This window comes from Trachemys scripta, chromosome 3 (assembly GCF_013100865.1).
Source record: "Trachemys scripta elegans isolate TJP31775 chromosome 3, CAS_Tse_1.0, whole genome shotgun sequence".
Taxonomy (NCBI): domain Eukaryota; kingdom Metazoa; phylum Chordata; order Testudines; family Emydidae; genus Trachemys; species Trachemys scripta.
Window position 1 is genome coordinate 140,385,707 of NC_048300.1, and position 20,478 is coordinate 140,406,184.

The window sequence follows — 20,478 nt, forward strand, 5'->3', positions numbered from 1 at the left end:
CTGGACACTACTGTGCTAATAAGCGATGGTCACATCAATACCACCCTGTCTGTACTCGGCTAGCTTGATTATCACTTCAAAAGTTTTTTTTTTTTTTTTTTCTCTTAATTAATTGGCCTCTCAGAGTTGGTAAGACAACTCCCACCTGTTTATGCTCTCTGTATGTGTGTATATATATCTCCTCATTATATGTTCCATTCTATATGCATCCGAAGAAGTGGGCTGTAGTCCACGAAAGCTTATGCTCTAATAAATTTGTTAGTCTCTAAGGTGCCACAAGTACTCCTGTTCTTCTTTTTGTGGATACAGACTAACACGGCTGTTACTCTGAAACTTAACCTATGCATTCTTTCTTTTCTTTCTGTATGTCTGTTTGCCGTGCAATTTAGTGAAGGGTAAGTTTTTATATACTCTTGTTTGCATGCATATTTAAGTGCTCATCTTATTGAGGAGATTGAGTGATTAAATCTTGCCAGTTTCTAGTTTCTATGATTAAGTTGCTTTTTCATGTGCTTTGCATATATTTGTGTTCGCTGATATTTGCAATTAATCAAGGAATGTTTGCTTTCTCATGCACAAAGAGGAATATCTAATAGTGTATTTCAGAACTAGTTGTCTTAACCACAAAATTAAATGCATGAAAAATTCTCTGATCAATTTCACAAATGGGAATGTACCCAGAAGTTAAACTGGTACAAAAAATTGACTATCAGATTAGTAAAAAAGCTTAGCCTAGAAGTGAGAAAATTGACTCTCTCAAATTATTTAGAGAGACAAGTGTATGAGGTAATATCTATTTATTGGACCAGTTTCTGTTGGTGAAAGACACACTTTTGAGCTTACACAGAGATCTTCTTCAGGTTTTTTTACTCAGCTGAAGTTCTGTGAAAGCAGCAATCAGTGACATAATTACTCTTTTTATAACAAATAACTATCTATGGGTAAGAAAATGCACAGCTAGGGCACTCAAACAGCCTTAACTCTGTCTAGTAGTGACAGCATGAGGTAGGAAAAAGCCCAAATACATCTTTCCTGAGTTTAATCTAGGACCAGAAATATTAATATGCCTTAATTAAAACTGTATGGTTATTGCATGATGTCACCACAGGGCAGATTTTAGTCTAGGTGTCCTAACTGTGCATTGCCATATCTTTGCATATTTGGGCTTCTTTTCAGTATAATCTTCTATATGAATTTCCTGGGTTTGTAATGTTTTGTTTTATTTATGTTAAATACAGTAGCCCTGTAACACTTTAATCTTAAATCACTGGTATGTATGCCTTAAATGCCACCTTACCATAAAGCTATATATTTCAGACATAACTGTCAGGAGCTAAGGCATAGCTGATCTTGGCTTTTGTAGCTTTCTGGCAGCTTAAAAATAAGTGGATTTGACCCGCTGAAGAGTCTTCCTGTTCCATAGTGACTCATATGCCAACCCTTCCCAGCCACCAATACAGGGGGCATGGCTGGGAAAGAGGTAAGGCCAGGCCACCACTTCACTCCAGTAATCCCCAGCTTTCATGGGGCCAAAAGCAGACGTGTAAGTTGCTGCCTTACTTACAGTTCTTGTGTCAAGTACATGGGGTCTGAACTGGAAGATTTGGCCCAGGGTGTCAAATGCCACAGACAGTACTAAACATAGGCATTAGTATTTCACCACTTAAAACTTCTCTTTATTTCCTAAAATGACAGACTTTGAGTTAAACTACAGCATGTATTGGTTTTGAAATGGCTTTTAGACAAGTCCAGCGTACTTGTTTGTAATCTCTTTGGTTAAATAATTTTTTAATGAGAACTTGAAAAACTATTCTGATGTTTCTTCAGCATGCTTTCCTAAAATGTACTTAACTTGAAAATCTTCATTATCTTCTCTTCTTTTTAGATCTGGTGCTCCTTCTCCCTTAAGCAAGGTAAATATTAATTGCTTATGTACTAATTAAGATTGATTGCTCTCAGTCAGCATATGCTTTTAAACTACCATTAGAGTTAAAAGTGCTTAAGAAAAATTCTTTATTTGGGTCTGTGTGGCGCTCTTCCCTCCCCCCCCCCCCCCCAAAAACCCCCCCATATCCCAAGCTCTAGGCAAACTACCATCAGTTTAAAAAAAAAAAAAGGGTGTGTGTGTGGACGCAAACAATGAAACCACTGTAAAACAGGGATTGGAGACCTGCTTTTAAATTTTAAGCTGCTAACTCATGGTGGCTGAGAATGCTCTCGAAAGAATGTTGAACTGCCTTGCCGGGAGATGGCAATCAAGTGCTATGTGGAGGCATAACGGATGTCCACACCTTCAACTTGGCCATTCCCATTTCCCAGTGAGAAGCTGACTCGGAGGCATGTCAGCTTCTCTCCCCTACATCTTTTTCTCTAGTAATATATTTACTGTGACGAGACTGCCTTTTTGAGTTCTCCGCTATTTGATTTGCCATCCCCTATTTGGCTGGTTTCAGATCACTGTTCCTTCCCCTCTCCCCCCAAATGTCTGCATACTTTTTGTTACAGAAATTCTAATACCAAGCAGCATCCAGCCTTATCCTAATGACCTTAGAGGACATGAACGCTGCCTCTCTCTTAGGCCTGGTCATGTCAGCTCAGAGGACAGGGTCTCTGCAAATGTTTGGCATCAGTCTGTCAGTGCCCAGGAAACATGACTCAAGTCATTCATTCATATGCTGAAATCATTCTGTAGATCAAACTTGTATGCACTAAAGGCTTCCACGAAGACAGGGGAATCAAATAGTCACCTCACTAGGAGTAAGGTGGCTATTGTGAATTATCAGTTGTGCAAGATGTTTCAACAGCTTTTAATGCCTACTTCTTCCAAGGAATATAGTAGTAGGAATACCTACCTCTTCTATAGTCTTTTCATCCGTAGATCTCAAAGTGCTTTACAAAGGAGGTCAGTATCCCTATCTTACAGATGTGGAAACTTAAGCACAAAGAGGTAAAGTGACTTGCCTAGTGTACCCAGCAAGCCAGAGCACTATGGGCCCCCCTCTACCTCCCATGGTTAGTTTTTCCTGTGTGCTGCTGCCTTGTTGACTTAGGGTGACCAGATGTCCCAATTTTATAGGGACAGTCCCGATTTTTGGGTCTTTTTCTTATATAGGCTCCTATTACCCCCCACCACCTGGCCTGATTTTTTACACTTGCTGTCTGGTCACCCTATGTTGACTTCACATTTCTTCAATGCGTTCATATGTAAATAGGCATCCAGTTTAGCTTACAATGCTTAGTGTACATCCAAGAGATGAATAAACATTATATGTCTGCCAGAAAACCTGTTTCTCCGCCTCTGCTGATGACTCATACCTTGACACAGACTCTAAGGACGTATTTCATTATTTATGTGCGTAACTCTTTACAAAGTATCTGTAGGTACATTTCACAATGATACTAAAAACCCAGTGTGACCCCAGCTTTTATTTAAGACCTCACATGGCGTTCTGTGGTGAACCAGAATGTACATACAAGAATTGGGACTTTCTTGTAACCCCCTTGCCTGCTGGCATTAAGGTGCTATTGGGTTACAACCATGTACTATTGTTTTCAGTCTTCATTACTTGTGGTTGCAGAATACAATAACAAGCCCCAGTCACGGGGATGCATGACTCAGTGCCCCAGACAGTAATTCCAAATTATTCTGATGGGAAGATCTTTAGTCCTTTTAAGTACCTACACTGCTAACCGCTGGATTGACTTCTTCAAGGTGAATTACTGAGTGAAGAACTGAAGAGTGGCCTGAGTCTTTGATTCTGTTACTCTGAATACGTGGTTGTAGTTACAATTGATAAATGCAGCAGTCTTGAAATCTACTTTCATGGTGTAGCTTAATGTTTGCAATTTGTCAAATGAGGGCAGCTTCCTCAAAAGTGACTTCTTGTAGGGGTACACAACTGAACTATGGGCTTCCCTGACAGTACAGAGAGGTTAACAAAGCTATAGTTAGGTTTTTGGTCTGTTCTCACAGCATTAGTTATATTTTGATACCAGTTAGCGTTACAACACATCAGTAACAGTTTAAATATTTAAAAGGAACTGCTGCTGATATAAAGCTTTTCAAATTGCCCATAAAATCCTGCAGAGCAGCTCTGTGGGAGTCCAAGGTTTTGGAGCTGACACTTCATTTTACACACAACTTGACCTGTTTTTGAGATGGAGCTGACTATTTATTGTACCCTCCCCCACGTTCTTGCATTATCCATTATGTAGGATTTAATCTAAACCTCTCTCTCTCACCATTTGGAAGCGTGTTCCTGGATCATGCTGATTTCTCTACCCTCTAAATTTCAGACTGAGGAGGAGGCACAGTATCTTCATTCCTAATTTTCTTCTCCAGCCCCATAAACTGGATTACCGTTTTTACCATGAGTATACTTCCCCACTTCCTAAATAACCCCAAATCCCTTGCATGTTTTCTTGCTGTTCTGCTTTTAATACTCTTATGAAAGGGTAATATCTCTCTTCCCATGGGAAGTCTCACTTCAAAATTCTTAAACATAACCCATGCTCCTAGCCTTGAGGAGACATGTTGATATGGCCATGTTGATCTATCCAAAGTACCATCAAAGAAAGAACTTGCTTGTCTGTAATTGTTGTCTGAATGTACAATAATATATTTGATTTGCTTTATGTTCCCAATATTTTTCTTGACAGAATTTCTCAGTTGAGCTGTTTTTCCTCAGAGATTACTTTTCCAGGGAACTACCATGTGATTCCCTGATTGGTGATACTGGCACTTCTCTTCTTCAGAGCATTTTACGCATTAACTAATTAGCCTCCGATTGTTAACTCTTCATTATTCTTGTTCCCTTTACCCTCTATCTCCACCCAGATAAGACACTTGAGATGCTATGCAATGATTCAAAGTGGAATAGTACGGTATCTAAACAGAATCCTCTATCCAAAAAAGGGTATTTCTGACAAGAAAATAAATGTAGAAACAAAGTGCTAACAGTTACCATGTTTTCTGTTTAACACATTTTAGTGGGTGGGGAACTAGAATCGTATAAAAGTTGGAGGATTGATTGGACAGAAATTGAGGAAGAGCAAATTTCTTTCCCTAGATGTATATAGCAAAAATAACCCCCAACACCTCCACCACCAACGTGAGACTTAGTGTGGGATCTTCTTAAAGGTGGATGGTGGAAAACTGTCGATCCCTATCAAGGTAAAGAAATTTGAGACTACAAACTTTAGCCATAAGAGCCACAGACAGCATTTGGATGTTGCACCTAAGAGTAGGTATCTCCCAATGATACCATCCATTATTATGGAGATAGTTGCCTCTAATAAGTTGTTTTAACAAATCATAATCTTAGGTCTGTTGGAGCATTTCCTGAACTGAAGTAAAGTATTTTCTTTTAAACTGCTTTATCAAGCTTCTCAGGTTGGAGGGTATGCAGTGGAAAGTAGTGATGTACAAACGTGCAAACATGGCTAGTACAAAGAAAGAAGCCACATAATATCTGTTTTTTTATAGCTGACCATTTTTTCTTTTCTCAATTTCACTGAAACTAAATGCATAGGGTGAATAACTTGCATCTCCAAAAAGAGATAAGTTGGGATTTGAGCCTTTGGAAAGGCAGGGTTTAAGAAGCTTACCCAGTGACCAGACATTCCCCATGCAAGTAAAGGATCCCATAAACCAGGGGTAGGCAACCTATGGCACACGTGCTGAAGGCAGCACGCGAGCTGATTTTCAGTGGCACTCACACTGCCCGGGTCCTGGCCACCAGTCTGGGGGGCTCTACAATTTAATTTTAAATGAAGCTTCTTAAACATTTTAAAAATCTTATTTACTTTACATACAACAATAGTTTAGTTACGGTATATATTATAGACTTATAGAAAGAGACCTTCTAAAAATATTAAAATGTATTACTGGCACACAAAACCTTAAATTAAAGTGAATAAATGAAGACCCGGCACACCGCTTCTGAAAGGTTGCCGACCCCTGCCATAAACAGAGCACACAATTTAGTTAAGTAGCGTTCTGTACTTGGTTTTTTTTTTTTTTGTTTTTTTTGTTTGTTTGTTTTTTTTTTCAAATTTGCTAGTCCATTAAAGCATTTCTTATTTAAGAATATTTATGCTGTTCAGCCTTTGAAGTAAAAAGTAGTGCATTCTGTATGGAGACTTGATTTCTTTGTGTTGTCCCCAGATTAATTTTTATTCACTAGAAAATTTTCTTTTTGTATTAGAGGTAATATTAGTTTGTAAGGTAGACTTGAAAGCCTATGCTAGTCTATATATTGATGATGGCACTACCTGTTTGAGTGATTATGTATTTTGACTTTTTGTCTCCAGTCTTCTCCAGCCACAACTGTTACATCTCCTAATTCTACCCCAGCAAAAAGTATTGATACTTCTCCACCAGTTGATCTCTTTGCAACTTCATCTACAGCCGCTCCTGTCAGGTGAGTTCTGCAATATGTTAATTGTGAACTGTTTTCATGTATCAGAGGGGTAGCCGTGTTAGTCTGAATCTGTAAAAAGCAACAGAGGGTCCTGTGGCACCTTTGAGACTAACAGAAGTACTGGGAGCATAAGCTTTCGAAGAAGTGAGGTTCTTACCCACGAAAGCTTATGCTCCCAGTACTTCTGTTAGTCTCAAAGGTGCCACAGGACCCTCTGTTGCTGTTTTCATGTATTGCCTACAGACCCTTTCCCCATTTCACATTGTGGATTTTAAAAGCTAACCATGTTCCATAGTTCTGAGAAATGCTGTGCCTGCTATACAAATTCCAGATCTCTGGAGTATACCAGCTACAGCTCTACAGTTTGTCACTGGACTCATTCACAATTTTTAGTTTACTTAACACTGAATGCATAGCATATTTGTGGAATGGTACAGCATTACAGTTGTACAAACACTAGATTTATATGACTAATTCCAAGAAAGCTGAAATTAGTTCCGTAGCTACTTTGGGCTGTATCCAATATCACAACCGTTAAGCACTGCCACTTCATATAAATAAACAAGTTCTGTTTGACTAGAATCATAGAATATCAGTATTGGAAGGGACCTCAGGAGGTCATCTAGTCCAACCCCCTGCTCCAAAGCAGGACCAATCTCCAGACAGATTTTTGCCCCTGATCCCTAAATAGCTCCCTCAAGGATTGAACTCACAACCCTCTGTTTAGCAGGCCAATGCTCAAGTCACTGAGCTATCCCTCCCCCATATACATGTTAATGGAAATAGTGTTAACTTAATTTATTGATTTTTATTTCTACTTTAACCTTAAATATTAAGCTTCACATCTAAATAGACATGATGAACCAAAATTAACTTACTTTTTTCACTTTATTCTTTTGAAGGGTGAGGTACTGAAATGTGACTAGTTTGTGATACAGTTCTAAAATGAGCCCTTGATATGAACTTTTTTCCTGTTGCCTGTTCAGTACCTGGTGCATAGGTCTCTAGTTTTCTGACCTAGTGGACAAAAATGTTTTGGAAGATGGTTGCTGTGACTGAAAACAGAGCTCCATTCCCATTGGTCCTAAAAGGGTTTTGATTTTCCTTTTAGAAATTCTGCAGTAGTATTTCCTCTATTGTGCTTTGTCCTACAGTATCATTGCAGTTCAATTGTGTCCTCTGGAGAGACAGAACAGTATCAGTGTCCACTAATATAAATAAGTGATTAGGAACAATGATGTCCTCTCTCCAGGTGCTGAATACCTTCAGCATTTATTGAGCTAAATGTGTGTTTAAAGGCATTTAGTAGCTTCTGAAGGATTAGGTTCTGATCCAGAAAAATACTTGCTTTACAGTGGTTTGACAGATACCCTAATCTTGTTCACAACATTTACACGCCAGTGTAACATGAAACAGCTTTTACTTTGCAGAATTATACAAATGTCTGTAATCCTACAGATTTGGTTTTTCTTCCCTCCCCCCATAGCACTTCCAAACCATCCAGTGATCTTCTAGATCTTCAGCCAGATTTCACATCTACTGGGCAAGCAGCTCCAACTGCTGCAGCAGGAGCAACTTCATGGGGAGGTAAAGTACCTGTTTGTTTTACTCACTTTTCCTTTTAATCTCACTCTTAGATTGGCAGCTGAACTGAAACTTGTCTTTCCCTACTGTTATCATAGAATATCAGGGTTGGAAGGGACCTCAGGAGATCATCTAGTCCAACCCCCTGCTCAAAGCAGGACCAATCCCCAATTAAATCATCCAACAAATTTTTGCCCCATATCCCTAAATGGCCCCCTCAAGGATTGAACTCACAACCCTAGGTTTAGCAGGCCAATGCTCAAACCACTGAGCTATCCCTCCCCCCGGGTTGTAGGCTCAGGTTGTAGGTTCTTTGCAATGAAGAATCTTCTAGGAGTGGATGTGCACATCCTATAGGGGAGCCAGAGTGTGTAGCCCAGAGAGTGGGAGGGAACAGCTGGGAAGGAGATGGTGGGGTGGGGGAGCCTCAAACAGCCTGGTGGTGTGCTGATAGGGATGGGGCATAGGGATAGGGGTCAAAAGACCAGTGTTCTAATCTATACCAGTGGCTCTGCCCATGACTTGATAAGTGACTTACCCCCAGTCACATAAGTTTTCCCTGCAGACAAGTAAGATCTGTAGAAGAAAGGCACCATGAAAATTCTAAAATATTGGCACTATTACTTCTTGGATTTCTTAATCTCCCCTTGCTCAGTGAGTGGTGATATTTTTAGTTGGCCTGTAAGTGTATTAACAATCCTAGGAGTCCTAAATTTTGAAAACACTTCCAGGTGAACAAAACTGCTGATGGTAACAGCCATATCTGCATAGCCATGGTATGCAAAATCCTAAAAAAATTCAGTTTGGGCTAATGCTATTCTATATCCGAAACATTTCATGGACTCAAATTCTCTCTCTGAAACTTCTAAGGAAGAAAAGGCGTCTTGGGCAATGTATTTATATATCTGGTCTGTATTTGCTCTGATTTTTGAACTCTTAGAGCAGCAACTCTTGTGGATCTTCTAGCTCTAAAATTTTCCATATTAACCACTATTTTCAAAGATCTTAAGGCGAGAAAAGAAAACTCTGATCAATTCGCCTAACCTTCTTTCTACATAATACATGCTGTAGAATGTCACCTAGTTATTCCTGCATGAAGCCTATAACTTCTGGTTAACTAGAGCATATCCTTTTTAAAGACATCAAATCCTGATCCAAAGACTTCGAGTGATGGAGAATCTGCCACATCACTACATAATTTGTTCCAGTGGTTAATTCCCCTCTGTGTTAAAGATATAACAAGATACAGTGGTTGGGAGCCAGAGCTAGACAAATTCACGATTGTCCCTTCTATGTAGATACTTACAGACCATGATCAAGTTACCTCTTAATCTTCTCTTGGATAACCTGCATAGATGAAGCTTTTTTTCATCTTCTTTGGTAAATCTGGTTTTCTAAACCTGAAGTCATTTTTGTAATAATTTTCTGAACTTTTTTCCAATGTATCCACTTTCTTTTTAAAGCATGGATAACAGAACTGCACACAGTATTCCAGTAATAAGCTTAATACCATCTATAGGGGGTAATAATACCTCCTTACTTCTCAATATTCCCTCTTGTACATCCAAGGGATGCTTTTCCTCTTAGCCATTGCATTGCACTGGAGCTCATGCTTAGTTGGCTATCCACTATGACCATAAGTCCTTTTCTATATTCTGAATATATTTGTCCATTCTCCAAGCCCTATAAGTGTGACCTACATTCTTGGTTCCTAGAAGTATTACCTTGCATTAACTATGTTAAAATGTATGTTCAAGTGAGTCCAGCTTACCATGCATTTGAATTCAGTGTATAGAACTGAGTTGTCCATGTTGTCTGTTCCACAATTTTTATCATCTGTGGATTTTATTGGCAATTATCAATGATCTGGAAGAAAACAAGATCTAGATGTGGAATAGCACTGAGTCCAAAACACATGGCAGTAGGTCCCCATTAAAAATGCCCTCAATGAATGAAGTTTACTCATTTACAGTTATTTCTTTATCTAGCCATCTTAGTAACAAATTAAATATGAGCTACATTGGTTTTTGTACACTATTAATTTTTAATTAGTGCCATGTGGTATCAAGTAAAATACCTGTTAGGTTGACGATATATAGATTTCTATGTCTTTATCAACCAAACTTTAATCTCCTCTTAGGCCAAACTTGATTGATTTTTTTTATTTTTATCTTTTTCATAAAAATATATTGTCTGGAAAAAAATTATGCAGCCATGCTTTAATTCTGCACTGATGGCATCCTGTATTGGCCTTTCTATGATTTTTGTCTTGGATCATGATCAAGCTAAGCGCCCTAGATTTACCCAGGTCATCTTATTTACCTTTTATAAATACTAGCATATTAGCTTTTATTCGGGCTACTGGATTTTGTTAAATATCAACATCGCAAACCTCTCAGCCAATTCTTCTAAAAATCCTGAGGTGCCAATTATCTGCAGACTTAAAAATGCTAAAGAGCAATTGTGAATTTAAACATCCTAATTACAGTTGAAGTAGAAAGTATTTCATTATGTGAACGTCCTCCACTTGATTCTGCATACAGAACAAAACATTTTTGAATCCTTCTGCCGTATCTGTCACTGACCATTTTAGCATCCTTGTCTAGTAATGTACCTATAACACCACTAAGATTTGTTTTGTTCCTGATGTAATAAGTTCCTTCTTATTTTCTTCTAACCTACTGAATGTAATTTTTGATACCCTTTTAACCATTTTATTAGGAAAGCACTTGTTTCAACAACTCAAATTATTTTTTATTCTAATAAGTCTACTTTACCATTGGCAGTAATACAAATATGGTGTCCTGTTAAATATGTAGTAATTCTGTGTGAGATAATATGCTAATTGCAAGGAATACCTCTGTGCCTTACTTTGACACATCCTTCAAGCAATTGGCAAATCCATTAAAGTATTATGTACTGGAATAGGTTGCTTTTTATATATTTTTGTGAGGTTTCTTTATTTTGAAACTGGGATTTATTTTTTCAGTCTTGGGGGTGGGGTGGGGTTGGGGGTATGATAGGTAAATTTCACTTGATTTAGAATGAGCTCTAAAAATTATAACTAAATATCCAGGACTCCGTAAGAGAATGCAAGCTGCCAGTAAATGCATTTTAGTCTCTTCCTGTTGCTATACTGAAATTTTTACGCTGTGGAATACACTTTCAGAAAAGCTAGGCTTCCTTTCTCATGGGGTACTCTAGGCTTCCCACCTACTTCCTTCCTCAATGATCTTGCATCAGTTATCACAATTCAGCAGAGGAAATCAGAATGCTATTCTTTTCCAGTATTTGTACAGCTCCACTTGTCAAGTATAAGGAAATTGTTGAAAAGCAACAATAGATGTTCATGCATTTACTCCCTATCCCTCTCTGGGTTACGTGCCTCCCGCACGCAAGGCCAAAAGAGCTTGATACTCAAAGCCAGATCAACTCATTAAATGGTCTGGGAGTGATTCAGACACAGTTGGTGCGGAGAAGTAAAAATTGGGTTTCTCCTGATCAGAGTCAAATTTTAAATGATCACTATGTAAAATAATTAAAAAGAAACTTGTACTGTCCTTAGGTCTTAAAGGTTAACTGTAAACAAAAGCCTATTTCACTTCAACTGGATATGAGAGCTGCCTTGTTTTAAGACAGGGGAGGATAGTTCAGCAAGGTATATGGTGATTTGCTTTAGGTTTCAAATGTCCATCCCCCACTGCTTCTAGCTGTTTCCTTTTTTTCACTGGTGTTCCAACATACCTCATACTACATATCACAACCACCACAGATCTCTGTAAGAATAGGGACTGCCTGAGAGTATTGTTTATCATAGTATGCCCTTGTCAACTTCATATCTTTACAATGTAAAATAACAATAATAAACTAAAGAGCATATGAGATGGGATGCACAAGTATGGAGTATTTCACCATTCACATGAACCCTGTGCTACAATTGAAGCAAGTTCTTCTTCTAGAACGAAGACATGAACAGAGCAGAAAAAATTGGACAAATTAAATTTATAACTGGTCAAGGCTCGTTGTTCTCCAGACCTCCTCCTTTGCATCAGTCTCTCAAAGTTATTGAGAAGTTGACAATCTACTTATGTCTTCATATGCTAACATATTCCTTTCTTTCAGCAATGCCAAGCAGTTGTAATCTGTGAACCAAAAGTTTTAACCTTCTCTTGTAGCTTGTAACATTCTCTTGTAGGATTACGGAAACTTGAGTCTCTAGGCTTCAAACAGAGACTAATTTTTATATGCTGAAAGAAGTTTAGAAAAACAGATCTAGAGATAGGGAAAAGAAACCATGAAACTAAGGAAGAGAATAGCTGTTGTGGCTAAGAGCCTGTTTTTATTTTCACAGTTTAAGGCACATCAGAAACTTTGTTTTTAGTACAGTGACATAATCTATATCGTACATGGTCACACAGACTGTTTTAACAGTGATTTGGATTTTAAAATGTATTTGCACTTTAACAATTAAGTAATATTGCTTTCTGAAAATTTCTCCCTCTTTTGTTTAGCTTCAGTGTAGCTGCCATGCTTCCATTTATTATACAAACTTTTCCATAGCTGCAGGTGCAATAATCTGCTTTCATTTCTTTCTGTGGCAGTAGGTTTTAATAGGGCAAAGTTTGGGAAATAAAAATTGCAGAAATAATGGAACATAATGTACCAAATGGAATGTAGGGAAGGGTGAGCAAGCAAAGAGGAAGTGCACTGAAGGAATGCAGTGTATTACTAAGGCAGGGGTCGGCAACCTTCAGCACGGGGCCCATCAGGGTAATCTGCTGGTGGGCTGCGAGACACTTTGTTTACGTTGACAATCTGCAGGAATGGCTCCCCCGCAGCTCTCAGTGGCCATGGTTTGCCGTTCCTGGCCAATGGGAGCTGTGGGAAGCGGCGCAGGCCGCAGAGACATGCTGGCCACCGCTTTTTGCAGCTGCCATTGGCCAGGAATGGCAAACCGCGGCCACTGGGAGCTGCGGGGTGCAGTTCCTGCACAAACAAAGTAAACAAAATGTCTCGCAACCCGCCAGCAGATTACCCTGATGGGCCGTATGCCAAAGGTTACAGACCCCTTTATTAAGGATTCAGTAGATTAAATTTTGCAGTTTCTTGGACCTCTATGATGAGAGTTTACTTACATTCTTCATTTCCAATTAACACAAACTTGAGAACAGACCACTCTTTTGAGCCTTTCCCTATTCGTTACTGAAATCTTAGGCACTTTGGAAAATCCCACCCTAAATGACTTTTGATCCCAAATTAGCCATCCAGGGTATGTCTACACTGCAATTCGACACCCATGACTGGCCCATGCCAGCTGACTTGGGTTTGGGCTAAGGGACTGTTGAATTGTAGTATAGACATTCAAACTCAGGCTGCAGCGCAGGCTCTGGGCCTTCCTACTTCAGAGTCCCAGAGCTTGGGCTGCAACCCAAGCCTGAGACCTGTAAGCCAGAGTCAGTTGGCATTGGCTAGCTGCGGGTAGCTAACTGCAGTGTAGACATACCATGAGGTGCTTTTGGAAGTCCAACCCTTTAATTTCTGCATTGTCTATGATTGTTGGACTTGCAAAGGGAATGATTGATTAAAAGAAGTGAAGCAGTGCTGCAAACTATGTCTACTGAAACAATATATATTATGTGGGTATGATTCAGTCCTCTAGGAAGTGTCCCAAATGTTAACTGTTCAGTTGTGTTTCTTGATATCATGTTTTCCTTGGACATGTTGTAAAACTATTTGCAAGGAAAAATTATGGTCCCTACAACATCAGAATATCATGAAATGTTAAAGTAGATTAATTTTAAACTGTGACCTAATACTCACCTTTTGATAATTTCACAGCTTCATTCCTCTGTTCCACAAAAATATCTGTAACGGCAGTAAGTATAAAAAGCAGTAAAACATTATTTTTAAATCTTGCATTCTTAAATAGTTGCAGTGTTTTCTCTTTAATTGCTTTATAAAAACAATAATTGAAATTTTTTTTACAACGTTTTAGTAGGCTACCATGCTAGAAAATTAGGAGGCTTCAGTACAATATAATCTATAAATTAGTGAGGTAACAAATTGGTTGTGTGTTAGTATAGACAAATGCAAGGTGTCAGTGTTTCAACAGCAGAATCTCAGGTCAAGCTTTCAAAGCTCAGCTAGGTATGCAGTGATCTGTTTTTTAATATACCTCTTGCTACTCTTGTAAAATCCTTTATGGAAGTATGCATCTTGACTATCTCAAGTTTAAAAAAAAAAAAAAAAAAAAAAAAAAAACAAACAAACAAAAAAACCTTCAAAATGTTTGGATTTTTTCTTACCAATGCATCTAATTCTGTGAATATTCCTCTGGTCTTTGTAATAGGAATTCTGCAGTAAATACTTCATTTCTACAGAGTATGCACTTTCTTTTTACAACAATGACTGATGTAAAGATTGGTTATATAATACAAAGGGACGATAACTTTGTTCGGGTCATGCTACATGTATTTATAGTGTTCCTCTACTCTAACTTTTCTTCAGGAAAGAATTTTTAATGACTGTACATGTGTGTGCCATTAGCTTGTGCTCCGTATGCTTCAGACTATAGCTGTGGGCAGACTAGTAAAGAGAATTGATTTAAAACAAGAAATCCAAACCAATAGTGTCACAGCCAGTGGATTTTGCATCATCGTAAAGATGAATTGGAACTACAGTCACTCATTTCTGTCGTCTTGAAGTTAAAGGTTTTTACTCCTTGCATCTCTGTAGCGAAAGGTTATAAGAGCTGCTGTTTTTGTGAAGCTGTGAAATCTTTTATTTTGCAGTTTTACACTTTGATAGTCAATTGAGAACTATAAGTACCCAGTGGTATTATGATACAGTAGAGCTGCCTTGATGTGTAATAATCCTAGGGTGACTAGATAGCAAGGGTGAAAAATCAGGATGGGGGTGGGGGGCAATTGGCACCTATATAAGACACAGCCCCAAATATCGGGACTGTCCCTATAAAATCAGGACATCTGGTCACCCTAAATAATCCAAAAGTCACTGGCAAATACCAGTTACATTAGTCAGTTATATTTTAAACTAAATCGAAACAGGAGGGGGGAGTGCTTCCTGCACCAGCAAGAGGAGGAGGAGGTGTGGGAGAGTCTGCTCACCCAAGTTAGGAAGAAGACACGGAGCCTTTTTTTTTTTTTTTTTTTTTTTAAATCTGAAGGAGCTGTGGCCACCCCCCTTCCCCCATTATTTTAACCCTTGACTTCAGTGAAGAAAACAGCAGCAATGAGTAGGGCCCTACCAAATTCACAGCCATGAAAAATGCATCACAAACCATGAAATCTGGTCTCCCCCCATGAAATCTGGTGGTGTGTGCTTTTACCCTATAGTATACAGATTTCACAGGGGAGACCAGTGTTTCTCAATTTGGGATTCTTGTCTCAAAAGTGAGTTGCAGCGGGGTCGCAAGGTTATTTTAGGGGAAGTCGCAGTATGGCCACCCTTACTTCTGCACAGCCTTCAGAGCTGGCTGGCAGGAGAGTGGTGGCTGTTGGTTGGGCGCCCAGCTCAGAAGGCAGCGTCCACCGTGCTAGCAGCAGTGCAGAAGTAAGGGTGGCAATACCATACTGTGCCATCCTTATGTCTGCTTCTGCTGCTGGCAGTGGCTGTGCCTTCAGAGCTCGGCTCTGGGCCAGCAGCCTCCATTCTCCAGCTGCCTGGCTCTGATGGCAGCACCACCGCCAGCAGCAGCATAGAGGTGTAAGGGTAGTATTACCGCAACCCTCCCTTCTCTTCCCCCCCCCCCCTTACGATAATCTTGCGGACCCACCGCTCCTTTTTTGGTCAGGATCCCTACAATTACAACACTGTGAAATTTCAGATTTAAATAGCTGAAATCATGAAATTTATTATTTTTAAAATTCTATGACTGAGAAGTTCACCAAAATGGATCATGAATTTGGTAGGGCCAAATGAGGAGTCTGTTAAGACTGCAAGAAGTTCAGAGCCAGCCAAAACTTCTTGCAACTTTTAGTGTTTGTTTCAATATCTATGAAATATTTTGTTAGTAAATCACAAATGTTACGTTATGAAATGACAAAGGAGGCATGCTCATTAAGGGCTCGGGGGTGGGGGGAGAGATACATATACTAAAAGGTGTGGCTGTAGCTGTGGATGCACATTTTTGGTATGTTAGAAGCTGCAATGGTCTCAATTTTAGAGTGAAAGTTTTCCACAGATACTACACTTAGTTTCTATCTTGAGTGAAACAGAAGCTTTGGTACTTTACTTTCACAGTCTGTAGCTGTTAAAATGCCAATTTTTTGATGGAGATCACTGAATCACATAGCTGTTAGGGGGCTTATTCCTTCACCCTCTCACTTCCCTGGTCCTTCTCGCATGAACAGAGAGCAACAATACCTGAAGTCCGAAAGTGCAAACAATTTGATGTTTATTGGGGTGAACTTCCAGCAAGCATGATTCTAGTTTCCTTCCTCAGTGTCCCCCTTCCCAGCTCTGACACCACAGAGCTTTGCCTGTGTCCCTGTTCCCAGTCGCTGTTCTCATTCCCCCATTTAGCAAAACATTATTCCAATTTCCCATCCCACTTCCTGATTGACTGCAGACTATATAGTAAAACTTGAGTTCTGCTTAGCTATACCTTAACCCAGGGGTCAGCAACCTTTCAGAAGTGGTGTGCCAAGTCTTCATTTATTCACTCTAATTTAAGCTTTTGTGTGCCAGTAATACATTCTGACTTTTTTAGCAGGTCTTTCTATAAGTCAATAATATATAACTAAACTATTGTATGTAAAGTAAATAAGGTTTTTAAAATGTTTAAGAAGGTTCATTTAAAATTAAATTAAAATGCAGAGCCAGGACCCGGGCGTGTGAGTGCCACTGAAAATCAGCTCGCATGCCGCCTTTGGCAAGTGTGCCATAGGTTGCCTACCCCTGCCTTAACCGATCATTTTACTGAAATTTAACTAACCAATCCTAACAATATTGTTACATGCTTATCTAACCAATTATATCCCACCACCTTAATTGGTTTACACCCAACAGAAACAATCACAGAACCAGACAGAGACCATGCAAATAAACAATAGCAAAGTGGAAACTATAATGACAAAACAATACAGAAGTGCAAGGCCAGTGTGACTGGTGAGGTTGTGACCATTCTCTTCCCAGTTTATGGCTGCCCCTACTATTTAGTCAAAGGCCTTAGCCGAAGAACAAGGCCTTAGACTATCACAGTGAGATAAGGCCTATAAACAGGCAGACTGTGATTTTGATTCTTGTTTTATACCTCTCTAATTAGCTAAGTGATAAGAATACACCTAAATTCTTAAAGTATAGGCCTTTGCAGACAGGCCTGAATATCTATATCTTAACAATAGCCACCGCTGTTTTTAACAGATTTGTTGAGATGCTACAAGGAGTGACGTTTGCTTCCTATTAGAAGGCTTATATCAATAAAGGCTCTTAGTCTCCTTTTCATGATAGTGCATCTTAATTGAATCTTCTAAATCAGACAGCAAGCACAGTTGTGGCAGGAACCATGAAAAACTTTAATCTGACTCTCTTTCAATGTGCTCCAAGTCTGACCACTCTAGAAGAGGATGGCAGTCTTCATATTAACTCAATAGTAGGCTTTTCTAAAACAAATACGTCTCTTGCCTTTTGAAAATCTGGCAGTTGGAGACATAAAAACTAAAAAGGACTTCATGGGTCATTGCGTTCAGTTGCCTGCTATTGCAGACAACCATGTTGTATAATTCCATTCTTAAATTTATCAAGCACTTGCTGACTAATGATCTGAAGGTGAAAGTCTCTACATCCCATTATTGCATCCCTGAGCTATTCACTCCAGCTATCCGTTATCACCTGTAGTATTTTTTCTGAACACTTGGTAACAACTTGTTTTGCCCCCTCTTGCATGTTGTGCTTTCTAACCAACACTTTCCCCCATCTATGTAGGGAAATCGCAACTTATCTTCTGAATAGAAATACAGGACTCCTCTTTTTATTTATTTATTTTTCTTTTCCCCTGTAATACTATAGCCTTTTTGCTTCCAGCTCTTGGGTCACTACAGAAAATTGCTTATGTAACCCCCGTTAAGTTTAGGGTGCAAATTGCACAAATCACTAATAACAGATTCTTTACTCAGGAAGCTATGCAAGAAATTTTGTTGGGTTGACCTTAGTAGAGTACACACGTAGAAATGAGAAGACTTTACTTATAATGCAAATAAATCCAAGTATAAGGATAATTATACAAGAACACATACACATAACAAAACGTCCCCTGGATCATACATACTTAATCTTAAACTGGTACAAGATTACCCCCACCCCCCCTGCCCCACATTGACATATTTACTACCTTATGGAGTCTGGTGACAGCGAAGATGGACAAAAAATGTGGGTGGAGATCACCACAGAAGGGCTTGTTCATTTTCGGCTTCCACTATTTGGTCTTCTCTTGTGTCCCAATTAGGGATGGATTTGACTATCTTTTATATGCCTTTTTCTATTCCATCCACATGCATCCAGGACCATATCTGATAACATCCCAGCCCACTTATTCTGCTTATACCAGGCAATCAATTTCAGGGTTCTGGTAGTCCATATGTGGTATTCCGGTTCCCTATAATTACATTTCCAATGGTTAACCTCATTGATGTATTAACACAATCATTTCATCTGTTATTGCAAAAAGCCCCTAGATGCTACTGTCCATTTGCAGTTTACCTATTCATTATAAGATGCATTGCTAACTATCACAAGATACATATTAACTTTTAGGCCACACTCTAAGCCTTTAATGTTTAGGACCTATAGCCAAACCTACTTTAGTTACATATATTTTGGTGGTTCTACTTGCTGTTACAGCTTCAATAACTTATTTTATTTTACCCAAAACCAGAGACCCTCCAAGATCAGGTCACTGGTTAATAGTAGCCTAAAAATCATGTCTGATTTTGAGGCTTATCTGGTTATACATCTTAACAGGACATACTTTGCCAAAGTACTTACGCCTCTGGGAGACTTGGCTTCCTTTCTAATGCAGCTGGATTTTTTTCTAATGCAAAACTCTTCAAATACGATACAGTGAACGCCAAACCACTTGTACTGTGTATTAATCACAATTGTGAACTTTTTTATGGCAGGTGTAAGACTACAAAAATCATATAGGATGCATGAGTGGTATCCTGAAGCAATTGATATAGAATGTTTTTTGAATTATCTAATTTTGTCACTGTAATTCTGCTCTAGTTTGTGCATAGGTGCTGGAAGTAGGGGTGCTTGAGGCACTTCCGCACCCCCTGACTTGAAGTGGTTTCCATCATACACAGGGTTTACAGTTTGGTTCAATGACTCTCAGCATCCCCACTATACAAATTGTTCTAGCACCTCTGAATGTGCGCCTTTTTGTATAAATTTGGGATGAAGCATGGATATAAAAATACTTCTTATTTTGTTTCCGCATTTTGTACATTGTTATATTGCTACAATGTTTACTCTGATGTAAAATTTAGAATTTGAGCATAATCATTTAATTCTGGTAGGAAAAGACCATTTGATATTCAGTTAGATTTCCACAGAGAAGTTCAATTTCCAGCCAAAACTGACATTTTGAAATGACAAAATAAAAAGTTATATTTAAAGACTCCAATTGTCTGATAGTTTGCTCCATCATTTTCCGTCTTGCAGTGTGGAGTTTTTTTAAATGACTCATTTCGGATGACTAACTTCCTTTAACATGAACTCTAGTCTTGAATCCAGACATTGTTAACCAGCCAATCCAATGTCTTTTTTGAGTGTGGATGTACATTATATTTCTGGATGGGGGACCAATTTGAATCAGTCTCATAGATCATATGTCATAGCAGGCTTTGAGGAAAGGGGCAGATTATAATTGAGTGTTTTGTGTGCCAGTGTTTAGAACTATATTAGTCAAATAGTCCTTAACTCTTAAATTGAGGTTTCATTTTAGTAGGCTATCAGTAGTTGTTATGCAAATCTAAGCAGGGGGAGAATAGTTATTCATAGGTAAGGTATCACTGACAAACCTTAGTGTGGCCCATTGTCCTGGATAATTCCATTAACATATTTAGCTGTAAATGTACGGGTTAAAGGCAAGCACTTTGGCGCGTCCATTGCAAAAATAATCTGTTAAATACAGTAGTCTTGAGATCAAGGACAGCAATATGGGAAATAGGGAGACTGGTATAATCTGTGGCAACAAAATACTTATGAAAGTGTTTTCTTGTTCAGCTCTTTCAATGCCAGTATAGTCCCAGATTTTTACTAACTGATGTGACTCGAAGTACTTTTCTTACATAGAAAACATTTGTTAGCTAAAACAAAAAACTATTAATCAGCAGTCCATTCAGACTCACTGTTGGTAGTGTATTTAATAGAAACTATGTAATGAATGAATTTGACAAGTGAATTAAAATTCCGTGCATCAATGGGTAAATAATTGAATAAAGCTATTAAA

The 20,478-nt window shown here is 38.8% G+C and overlaps 1 protein-coding gene across 1 annotated transcript in view; it reads left to right on the forward strand.

Annotated features, from left to right (window-relative positions):
* SNAP91 (synaptosome associated protein 91) overlaps positions 1-20,478 on the forward strand; it is a gene marked incomplete in the record, with an annotated part of 150,514 nt that overhangs the window by 86,411 nt on the left and 43,625 nt on the right. Inside the window, 4 exon segments of the mRNA XM_034766114.1 lie at positions 1,886-1,913; positions 6,313-6,422; positions 7,909-8,009; positions 13,845-13,881. Coding sequence (XP_034622005.1) covers positions 1,886-1,913; positions 6,313-6,422; positions 7,909-8,009; positions 13,845-13,881 — 276 coding nt within the window.